The sequence below is a fragment of the Ammospiza caudacuta genome, chromosome 9 (genome assembly GCF_027887145.1).
Source record: "Ammospiza caudacuta isolate bAmmCau1 chromosome 9, bAmmCau1.pri, whole genome shotgun sequence".
Lineage (NCBI taxonomy): Eukaryota > Metazoa > Chordata > Aves > Passeriformes > Passerellidae > Ammospiza > Ammospiza caudacuta.
In genome coordinates, this window is record NC_080601.1 from 7332103 (window position 1) to 7343544 (window position 11442).

The 11442-nt window shown below is 48.7% G+C and overlaps 1 protein-coding gene across 2 annotated transcripts in view; it reads right to left on the reverse strand.

Moving 5' to 3' along the window:
- The window catches only part of A1CF (APOBEC1 complementation factor), a 30440-nt gene extending 19327 nt beyond the window's left edge, over positions 1-11113 (reverse strand). For both annotated transcript variants that reach the window (XM_058810360.1, XM_058810358.1), the window contains exons 1-5: positions 11068-11113; positions 4636-4780; positions 2130-2264; positions 1788-1918; positions 396-634 (exon numbers count right to left, since the gene is read on the reverse strand). In XM_058810360.1, the coding sequence (XP_058666343.1) occupies positions 396-634; positions 1788-1918; positions 2130-2264; positions 4636-4734 (604 nt within the window). In that variant the 5' untranslated portion in view covers positions 4735-4780; positions 11068-11113. The remainder of the gene's footprint in view (positions 1-395; positions 635-1787; positions 1919-2129; positions 2265-4635; positions 4781-11067) is intronic.
- Between the last annotated feature and the right edge of the window lie 329 nt (positions 11114-11442).

The following is an 11442-nucleotide window of genomic DNA, read 5'->3' on the forward strand; positions in this document are numbered from 1 at the left end:
CACACACAGAGCCAAATCCACCTGGCTGGATTTCCAATAAACCCAAGCTCCTGAAGGACAACCATGCATCAGTCTCTATTTTATGTTCAACCCAAGACAAGCACAGGACCAAGCACAGCTGCATGGATACACACACAGCCAAACCCCTCTGGCTGGATTTCCAATAAACTCAAGCTCCTGAAGGACAACCATGGATCATCAGCACTGCAGGAGCTGCGGTCAATCCCACATCCCATGGTGCGTTGGGAAGCCTCCTGCTTTGGGTGTGTTTAGCAGAAAATTTCTCTCTGAGGGCAGAAAACCCAGCCAGGCCCACTTCCTTGGATTCCTGGACCCCCTGGAGATGTTGCCACCACACCCCTGAGGTGAATCCACCTCTCCCCATCCCTGCTGACCTGGGAGCAGCTTCCTCCTGGCCATGGCTGCTGCCCGGTGGCTCTCGTACTCCACGAAGGCAAAGCCCCTGTTTTTGGTTTTATCGGCCGCGCTGGGGTAGACGATGACGTCCACGACGCCGTCCGTGACCTTCTTCATCTCTGCCAGGATCTCCTCCCTCTTCTTGGTTTTGGGGATGCCCCCCACGAACAGGCGGCAGTTGTCCACGCTGGCACACACGCCCAGGAGCCTCCCGTTCCTGGAACGAGGGAGATGCTTGGTCAGGAGCCAAGAGAGGGGAAGGTTAAAGCAAAGCTCCTCTTCAGCTGAAATGAAGGATTTGAGGGAGAAACCACAGCCAAATTTTGCTTTTCCTACTTGTGGTCCTTCCTTTTGCTGCCACCAGGCAACTGCACCTCCCCAACCCAGGTCGTTGTGTTGTTGGTTTGTGGCTTCCCACTCACCTCATGACTGAGGTTTTGGGAGAAGAAAATCCCTTCTCATGGAGATGCACCATCTGAGGACTCACCAATGAGGATTCACCAATGGGCCAACTTTTGTGCAGACCCCAAAATAAAAATTTCCTTCGTTCCTTATAGGCCTGGAGAAGTGCAAAACTTCTTTAGAGGAGTCCTTGGAACCAGGGAAGGAAGTGGTGGAGGTGTAGGTGGGTGAAGCTTGATCCCTAAGACCTTCCAACCTCTGCTACAAAGGACATCTCCAAGGCCTCCACACTCCTTGACCCACTCAAAGCAGTTCACAACCCATCATTTTTTTTATTTAAAAAGCCATACAACTGCCAGAATGGTTTATCCCAAAAGGTGTTTAAGCAAAGGCGTCAACTCATCCCACTTTGAACTGGCAAAAAGCATTTAGTGAGGTTGAAATCCAACCAACACGTATTAATGGGCCCATCTGTTGTTGATTTCTGGGTGTTTTGTTCCCTCAAACATGAGGGCTTTTTCTGTTCCTTTCTATTAGGAAATGTCACTATTTGCCAATTGGTTTCCATCCTATTTCACCATTTTTTGCAATTGCTCCATCTACCAAAACATATCTGCATAATCTGTCACGAGGGAGACTGTGAATGGAATAAATCAACAACAAACAACCTGAGGGGAACATAATAAACAGCACTGGCTAGGGGAAAGTTAATTTGATCCAAAGCAGAACATTTTTTTCCCAATGTTCTGATAGATTTTGGTGTTGTTGATGGGTTTATTGTGAAGAACAAATTTCCTGTTGGTTATAATGAGCAGTGACTGCACAGGGAGACAGGAGGAGTTTCCCCACAAAACACAGAGATCTAAATAACTTTGCTCTGGACTGCCAGGAAAAATATCCCTTCCATGCCAAAATAGACTGATACAAATGATTTAAAGTTTCTTTGAAGGTGTTTTTGCCTTGCTCACCTGATTTCATAATTATTGAGTGTCTTTATAGCATTCTTGGCCTCCTGTTTATTGGAGAAGGTCACAAAGGCGTAGCCCCTGTTGTTGCCATTGAAGTCCATCATCATCCTCATCTCATAGATTTTGCCAATCTGCCAAGTGAGAAAGATTTGTCAGCAAGGTGGGAGTGGTTAGAGAAGACTGGAATCTTAAAGACTGGAATTTTAAAGTTCTATGGTCAGGAACACCTTCCATGGACCAGACTGCTCCAAGTCCTGCCCAGCCTGGTCTTAAATCAGCTCAGTTCAGCCCTGAAATGCAGCTCTGACCATCAGTAATTGATCAGCTGCCACCAAGCCTCACCTTTTCACAGAGGGGGATGAGTTCATCCTCAAAGAGGTCTCGGGGCAGTTTCCCAATGAAGATCTCACAGCCCCTCTCTGGTGGAGGGCCATCCCAGCCCGGTGGTGGTCCCCCATATTTCCTCTGCCCATTTTCCTGCCATGGAGGAAAAGAAAAGAAAGGTTCAGCTATCAACTTTTAAACATGGATCAAACCAACCCTGTCTCTGGAATGACCCTTGTGGCAGACACCCTCCTTCCCTTCTGCTCCAGGTGGATTCAGCAGGGATCACACAGTGTCCTGCTGCCAAGGCTGAGGTGCTTCAGAAGTCCAAGTGCAGACAGTCAGTAACTGCCTGGAAAATAGAAATCCTCCTGGCTCTGGCAGGAGAATCTCCGTGGGCTTTGTGTTAGTTATGGGCTGGGTAATGGAGCACTTGCAAAATTGATAACTTGTCTGGATTTTCATCCCGTCTGAGGTTGACACCTGCCCACCCAGGAGGTCCTTCTGGCAGAGAGCAAACCTTGGCCAAAAATAATATTCAAAGAGATGAAGGCCAGTCAGTATTTCCCTTTTACTCTCTCTTTTTAACCAACTTCCTTTCCTTTCCTTTCCTTTCCTTTCCTTTCCTTTCCTTTCCTTTCCTTTCCTTTCCTTTCCTTTCCTTTCCTTTCCTTTCCTTTCCTTTCCTTTCCTTTCCTTTCCTTTCCTTTCCTTTCCTTTCCTTTCCTTTCCTTTCCTTTCCTTTCCTTTCCTTTCCTTTCCTTTCCTTCCCTTCCCTTCCCTTCCCTTCCCTTCCCTTCCCTTCCCTTCCCTTCCCTTCCCTTCCCTTCCCTTCCCTTCCCTTCCCTTCCCTTCCCTTCCCTTCCCTTCCCTTCCCTTTCCCCTTCCCTTTCCCTTTCCCTTTCCTTTCTCCTTTCCTTATTCCCTACTCCCAGAGGAGATGGGGCTCCAGGAATTTTTCCATTTTTGGCTCCCTGACCATTTCTTTAGCATTTTTGGCTCCCTGACCATTTCTGTAGTCACTTCCCATTCTGAGATTATTCCAGGAAAGCAAATGCCTTGTACAGCTGATTTAAGAGGAACTTAAACAAACAGAGATCCTTACAAAAAACCAGGAATATACCACAAACCCTTTCCGTTTTCTAGAACAGGCCTTGAATTATCCATTATCATTCCTGTTTTTCCAGTGTTTTCAGCATTGATGGAGTCCTGGGGACATTTGGTTTTGTGTCTGAGCTGGTGTGTGAGGGAGCACAGTGAGAAATAAACCCTTCTCTAAATTTGCAGGAAGGCAGCCCCTCAACAAACCCTTCTTGACAAGGTGCCTGGAGGGAAAGTGGACATCAGCCACCTCTCAAAAATGAATGACCCAGCTGTGCACTGGGAAGAAGATGTTTGGCTGCATCCTCAGACAGACTGGAAGAAAAATCCCTAAGGTACAGGGAAATTAGGAGAGGTGGGAAAAGAGAAAAATATCAAATAGCAAGGTTGGGATGGGAAAGGAAAGGAGAGAGAAGAGCAAGAAGATGTTGAAGTGTGTGGGGGATTGGGAGCTGAAATCTGTACTTTAGGAAATCTGAGCTTTGCCAGATTGACAGTAGGGAAAACTGAAGCCCAGGATAATTCCAAAGCCAGAGTGGACAGGGCTTGGATTAACCTGGGCCAGTGGGAGGTGTCCCTGCCATGGCATGGGGCTGGAACGAGATGGGCTTTAAGGGACCTCCCAGTCCTGTGATCCTAAGAAATCAACAGTAAATCTAGGACATACAAGAGTCCCTTATCTTATGGGTCAGGTACAGCAGAAAGTGCATCAAACACAGCTGCTGGCCTGGTCCTGGAATGTGCTTTTTCCCAGGAATCTCAGGTTGTGCCTGGGGCTGTTGTGCCCTCTAGTGCCATGCAAAACAAGGGAAGGTTCATGGCCTCCACTTGCCTAAAATCCAGTTTCCAGTTCCTTCTTCCAGGATGCAAGGCTGGTCATGGCAGTGCTCAGTGCTTTCCAAGGCTGAGCTTGTTTTGGTCATGGTAGCCAAGAAAGGCTTTCTCAGGTGGGTTTGGAGGTCATGCCCAGGCTCCACCTGCCCTAACCATGGGAGGTTTGGATCTTGGAGACCTTGGAGCCTAAATTGGGAGCAAACCTTGGAGCAGGTGAGGCACCTGCCTCTCATGTACCTGTGCAAGGATCTGCACAAAAGGTGATGTGCTGGACTTCCACCTCTTCTGAAACTTTGCTCGATGGGTTTTTTCAGTTTTGAGACACCAATCCTGACCTTTCCCAACATCTAGCAGTGCTCAGGCTTGTCATACCCCCACCTTCATTGTAATTTCCCATCCAGCAAGGAAATCCTTGAGGAATATGACCCTGCTTCATGAAAGACAGCACAGTGATGATCAGCACGGATGTGAGAGAGAAACAGAGCAAAAAGGCGCGAGCAAGGAGTGATTCAGGAGCATGGATTGGCTGCTCACACCCCCAGTGAAGCTTCAGGATGAAGCACAGGAGGATGGGACCGTGGATTCCTACCTGGATCAAATTATATCCCGTTCGCTGAATTAACGCACGGAGGGCGGCTTCTTTCTGTGTGCCGGTCAATCCATCCCCGGATTTGTGATTTGATTCCATTTGTGAGTGATTATCAGCAAAAAATCACGTTAATTAGGGGTGCTCACTGCAATCAAATTTGAGATAAATTAAATCAATTAATATGGCTGGGAGGAGAAAGTCCACCCCTCCTGAGAAAGTTTACAGGGTTGCTCTTCATAAATCAGTTATTTTGGAGACAAAACCAAAACAGAACAGCAGAGACCATGGAAAAAGCAGAAATTGCCCCCTTGCTGAATGGAAATAAATAGCATTTAAACCCACAGTGAGATCCTGGGGAGATACAGAGAGAATTTGCAGCTTTTTGGTGGTGTCTCAGGAGGAAAAAATATGTAAGTGCCTAATCCTGCACTGAGTCCACAGCAATGAGTCCTTCAGGCCTTGTGTGGTGCTGACACTGAGAAGGCAACCTTGTACCAGCCATGTCCAGCACTCCATGAGAAACAGGACCCAGCCCCAGATTCCACCTATTCTTATATTTTAAAATAAAGAACACAGGACAACTTCGGATCTTAGCTCAGCTCAGGGCTGAAGCAACCTTGGGTTCAGAAATTTTAATTCAGAGCTGCAGTTTTAGGGCATTGCTGATTCAAGATTTTTTGGTTTGGGTTGGGTTTGGGCTAAAAACACCATAAAACTGAAATCTGAATCTGGCTTGGGCTACACCCTGGGAAAGGGACATTTACAACATGGATTCACTACTGGTGATTCCCTGTTTTTCCTGAATGCTGAGTTTTGAGATTGTCCAAATTCCTTTTATGTGCTCCAGGCATAAAAGCAGGGTCTGTAGGTGCAAGGCTGAGCTAGAAGCCTCAGGCTGGCACTGAGCAGCAGCCAGAACAAACCCAGTTCCCTCCTCAGGTCCTTGTAGCCAGAGCTGGGGCCAGTGACACCAAGAACTCCATGCAGGAAAATGCTAATTTGTGTCATCCAGCATGGCTGTTATTGCCTAAAATTGCATTTTATCCTAGAAAGGTGGAGGCAAGGAAAGGTGGTGCCTGCCAGGCTTGCCTGGAGAGCAAACAGGGCCAAAAGGGGCTGGGAGGGGTGGAATGGGGATGAGGGGGATGAGGCACCCTGGTGGGGATGCTGGGCAGCAGGGAAATCCAGAGCAGCAGGAAGGTGGAAGGAAGGTGGATTGCTGTGCCTGCACCCTGAGCTACTGCCAGATTTTCAGGGGAGGCGACCCTAAACAATCCCCCTGCCAGATTTTCAGGAGGAGACCCTAAACAATTCCCCTGCTACTGCCAGATTTTTGGGAGGAAACTCTAAACAATCCACCTGCCAGATTTTCAGGACAACACCCTAAACAATCCCCCTGCCACTGACAGATTTTCAGGAGGAGACCCTAAATCCCCCTGATACTGCCAGATCTTTGAGAAGAGACTCTAAACAATCCCTCTGCCATTGTCAGATTTTCAGGAGGACACCCTAAACAATCCCCCTCCTACTGCCAGATTTTTGGGAGGAGACCCTAAATGTCCCTGCTACTGCTAGATTTTCAGGAGACCTTCAACAATCCCCCTGCAAGACTTTCAGGGGAAGACCCTAAACAATCCCTCTGCTACTGCCAGATGGATCCTTTAATCTTTGGGAGGAGACCCTAAACCATCCCCCTGCCACTGCCAGGTTTTCAGGAGGAGACCCTAAATCCCCCTGCTACTGCCACATTTTTGGGAGGAAACCCTAAATTCCCCTACTACTGCCAGATTTTTGGGAGGAGAATCCCAAAAATCCCCCTGCAGTCCCTTGGTGCACATAAGGTGAGCACTGCATATAAAGAAATGTAAGTAAAGAATTGCAATCTATCTGCTACAGCTGATTTTCCGAGTATGTCATGATGTTGCAGAAATGACAGAAAAAGCCTTTTCCACCCAGCTTTTAACACCAACCTCTTTCTTATCAGCTGCTTCTGCAGTTCACTGAGGGAGGAGCCAAAGTTTGGGGCAGCCCACTTTGGTTTTGGCCATTACCTGCCCTGTGCTCCTATGCCTTTGTGCCCTGGAAGTCTCCAACAGCTGTTTTCAATTGAAAATTGACTATTCCCAGCACCAAAAATGGGGCAGGAGCCCAGGAATTTAGAGGATCTCAGTCTTGTGTCACTTGAGCTCTGCTGCACTGAGATCCAGAGGCTGTGACTCCAACACTTGCAAACAGAGGCACCTCTGTAATGCCAGATTTTGGAGCTATTTAATGCAGAGGTTGGTCAGGCTCTTCTGATTTTAGTTTAGTTCAGTTTATTTATTTATTTTTTCCCGTGCTCCCAGGTTCTCCAGTGTTTTGATTACTACCAACGTGCAGAGGCTGGGACATGGATTACTCAGTGCAACAGCTCTCTCTTGTCTCTAATTCCCAAATGAGTGTTTTCTGCAGCAGCTGGAGCCCCATTGCTGGTTTGTTTTGCCCTTCTGAGGGCAGCAGCAGAGCCCTGCTGATGTTTGTGGTGTCTATGCCTGCTGCCTCCTCTGGAGCTGGCGTTCAGCAGGCACGGGGCAGGATTAGCACACTGCTGTGCAAAAACCACTTGGAGCCTTTCCCAGGCTGCTGCAGAAAGAGAAAGTGAGCCTTCAAAAAAAAAAAACCCCAGTTAAAATCTAGATTGGTTTTACACCCTCCCCTGCCTGGGCAGAGACACCCCACATCCACCCCATAGGGGAAAGCTCTGTCACACTGCAAATCTGGCCCCTTATATTCTGCTTTTGGAGCATCCTGGCTTCATCAGGGAATTGAGGGATCAAATTGCAGCTCCCCATGGGTCTCTCTCAGCCCTGAGAGCCGGACTTGAGCGCTGCCAGGCTGGATGCCTGCAGGGCTCTGCTCTGGATGCATGTGGATCCTTTAAGGGCAGCATCCTCTCCTGCCAGGAGGAGGGATTTCCAGGAAGGTCTCTGTCCCCCCGGGAATGATTTCATGCTGAGCAGTGAGCACCAGCCTCGGGGCTGCCGGATGGAGGGGAACAGAGCATCTCCCAGGCTGATGCCTTTCCAGCAGCAGCAATATCCCTCTCTGCCTTCTGCCTTATTAGATAAGACAGCAGAGCTCTTCTGGGCTCTTCTCGTAAGGCATCATGCAAAGATTTCAGCTCTAGACCAGCATGTCTAGACACTGGTGCACTCCAGGACATGCTGAAGAAATCCACTTGGAATCAGGGAGCAGGAGCATTCAAGGTTGCAATGAAGTATTAACCACAGCCTGCTGCAAAACCCGGGCTCTGGGGGGGTTCCTAACAAAAATCTGGCTTTAATCTGTGCCTGGTGCTTCCACACATTCCTGCCTTTGGAGAAAGCCCCAAGGAAACAACCCTGCCCCGTGGAAGAGGGGCAGGATGTCCATCTTCAGGGTGCCCTGACTTACCCGGAGCTGTGGAACTGGAATTGGGGTCCAGCTGGAGACCCCCACCCCAGCGTAGCATCAGCCCCTTCAAGCCCCCACTCCTGATTCCAAAGAATCTGCAAACTCCCACTCCTGATTCCTTTGGTATCTCCAAGCCCCCACTCCTGATCCCAAAGGAGGCCAAGCCTGGACTGCGCACTCAGGGCTGGACACAGTGTGGACACCCCGGTATGGTTTGTTAGCCCCACTCTGAGCAGCCAATTCACACCTATGAATTACCAGCCCGATGTCACTCAGAGGTAATTGATAAGCTAAAGATCTTTCCCCCATCAGTGGAGTTTCTCCGGGATGGGAACAGCAAACCCGTCCTTTCTCTGAGGTATAAATCCCAACCCAACAAATCCCAAGGCCAGGAAAGCAGGCTTTCCAACCCTGCAGTTTTCCAAGCACTTCTTCTCTCCCTCCTTCCTTCCTGCCTCCCTTGAGTTAAATATCTAAACTCACTTTTGGACAGGGCACTTTTCCACCTCTGCCACCCAAGGGCCCATCTCATGGAACCACAGAATCATTTAAGTTGGAAAAGCCCCCTCAGACCATCGAGTCCAACCATTAACCCACCACCAAACAATGTCCCCAGGTGCCACATCCATGTGTCCATCAGTGCATCCAGAAGATTTCCAGGATACAAATCACAGGGGGATGTTTTATTTCTGAAACTTGTGGAATTCCAGCCCTTTCCCCTCATTGCAGGCACCAGCCTCAGTCCTTGCAGCAGTGCCAGTGTGCTGTGATATTTTTTTAACTTTAAGGGAGGAGAATTCCTGTCATCCAGAGGAAACACGATTACTTTCTCTCCTCCTTTGTTCCATGAGCCAGGAATCAATTAGCAAATCCACCCTCACAGGGGAAAACCTCCCTTCTGTGGCTGCTGATGGAAAATGTGAATGACTGCAGCAAATTCAGGCAGTGCTTTCAGCTCTGCTTTAAAAAAGAATCAACCCAGCCACACTTAATAGAAATAATAGTTCTGGAATTCAACCAATTTCGGGGATTTGCCCTTAAAATGGATTATCATTAACAAGGGCCATCATGAGAAAAGGAAAAGGAAAAAAAAGGAGAAGGGGAAGTCGCATTTTGTTCAGAAGTTTAAATTGAAATTAACACCTTTGGAAGTGCAAACTATCCATATTTCCTATTTCATCCTCATTTGTGATGAAATTTTGACAACAGAACCAACTTATCACGGTCACAGCATCAAGAAAAAGAAGCCTCTGCTTTTACCTTCTATCAGAGTACCACTGGGTCTAGTTTTCCTCTCTCCACTCTCATTTATTTTAGGTTTCTGCTGAAATTCTGAAGTGCCAAGGCAAGAAAAGGTCCTTTTATATCTTGCAAGCCCACATCAACAAAAAACAAACCTATTATGATACCACCCGACTACTCCATGACTACTTCTACATGTGGCTCCCTCACACCTACTGCAGCACATCCTCTGGCTTTGCTCCATCCATCCAGAAGCAAGATGACTCCAGAAACTTTTACCCAAAATTGTTGAAAATTTTGCTTCACTTTTGGGTTATTTGGAAAAGGAGGAATCCCTTTCCTCAGCCAAGGGATGTTTCTCATGTTAGGATTTTTGCTGAGGGGGTATGCGAGGGCAGAACCTGCCCCTGTGCAACTTTTTGGGGAAAGCTGGTTCCTGTTTCCATGAAGGAGATAACAAATGTTATCCCATGTTTATCCCACAGGACCAATACAGACCTGACTGTGCTGAGCCACTTGGACACATCTAATTAAGCTCATTTTGTTTGGTATCCCCTCAGCTCCTCTTTCCTCTTTGGAAAGACTGGACAATGATATCCACCCTCTGCCCTAATAACCCAAATAGGTCACTACAGAAACTATTTTCCTCTAGGTTATCAACATTTGGGGATTTTTTTTTCCCCTCCCTCCAGGCTCCAAGCAATATATACTCCTTTCTATCCATTCATAAACACCAAGCAAGCTTCATTTTCCTCCCCAAAACTTGTGAGCTGCCCCAGCTCCTCACTGGTTTGACACTCTGGGGGACGGAGTCCGATTGAGCAACGCAGCACGAGGCTTTCATCCCTTGGCTTCCCAGGGTGGGGGGTTGTTTGGTTGCTTTCCACCTCTGGTGGCTCCACACAGAGTGGGAACTCACTGACATTTGCAGGAAAGCAGGGAAAATTTGGAGCAGCATTGAAGGTGCTGCAGCACATGAGCCTGGAGAAAATATTTCATGCTTAATCCAGCAGATTTTGTGCTCGGGCATCACTTTTGGAATCCCGTTCCTCTTGGGCACAGCTTTTGCAGCTCTGTGACCAAATGCACACAAAATGCCCCCAAAAAGACACTCAGTGATGCTGAGCCCAGCCTCCTTTCCTAGTGTTTATTTGAATCCCCACTTTGAAAACATCCTTCCTTCCCTGCCCATTCCATGGAGGGAAAGAGCTTGGGAGGATCATTCTGTGCTGGGCAGAAACTATCCCTGCTAACTGGAAGGGATTAGGGAAAACTGAGGGGGTTTGGGAGCAGCAATTGCCTTGGCTAGAGAGACTGGCAAAGAGAAGCAGGGACACCAAGCTGGCTGGAAAGATCTCTAATGATTAAACCTCAGAAAGTTGCGCTTTAACAAATCCAGAGCGAATTATGGCAGGGAAAATCCCTCCTCCCCGTCTGCCTTGTCCGGCCTCGCTTTCCAGGCACGGAGGAGAAGCACAAAACCCCCTCTTTCTATAGCTTTGCCAGGTAAAAACCACACTGAGCCCCTGAGGAGCCCTTTGTGCCCACCCTGCTCATTTCCAGAGCTGTGGGGCTGTGTGGGGTCAGCCAGCGGGTGCTGGCCCCCCAATCCAGCCCTGCTCTGGGGTACGAGCCCGATGCTGGGCACTGCTGGGCTGGGAGGCTCCCGACGGAGCTGCTCCTTCCCAAGCCCACCAGCAGCCCCCATTTGCACCCCCAGTGCCTCCAACACCCCCAAAGCCACGAGCAGCTGCCTACCTGAGCGGTTTTGGAGGTGGCCCCCCGGCAGAGAGGTCTCCTTGCCAGTGGGGAGTTTGCGACGTGTCACTGCGGTTATTCCCTAATCATCATATCAAACTCCAAAGGTTCAGCAGCCCCGGGCTGCTTTACAGTCCCGTGGGTTAAACGTTAACCTGCCCTATCTGCCAGCTCCCCGCAGGCCTTTGACCAGATAGCTGCCTCAGACAGCACCCACCAGGCCCAGCTTTCCCCAAATAAATGCAGGCAAATCCCATTTTAAGGGCTGGGGTCATGCTGATGCCACTTTGCTCCATGCTGGGACCTTCCCCACCTGATCCATCCCCAGCCTTGTGACACTCCTGGGGTTTTTACAGGAGGTTTGGGTTTGCTGGA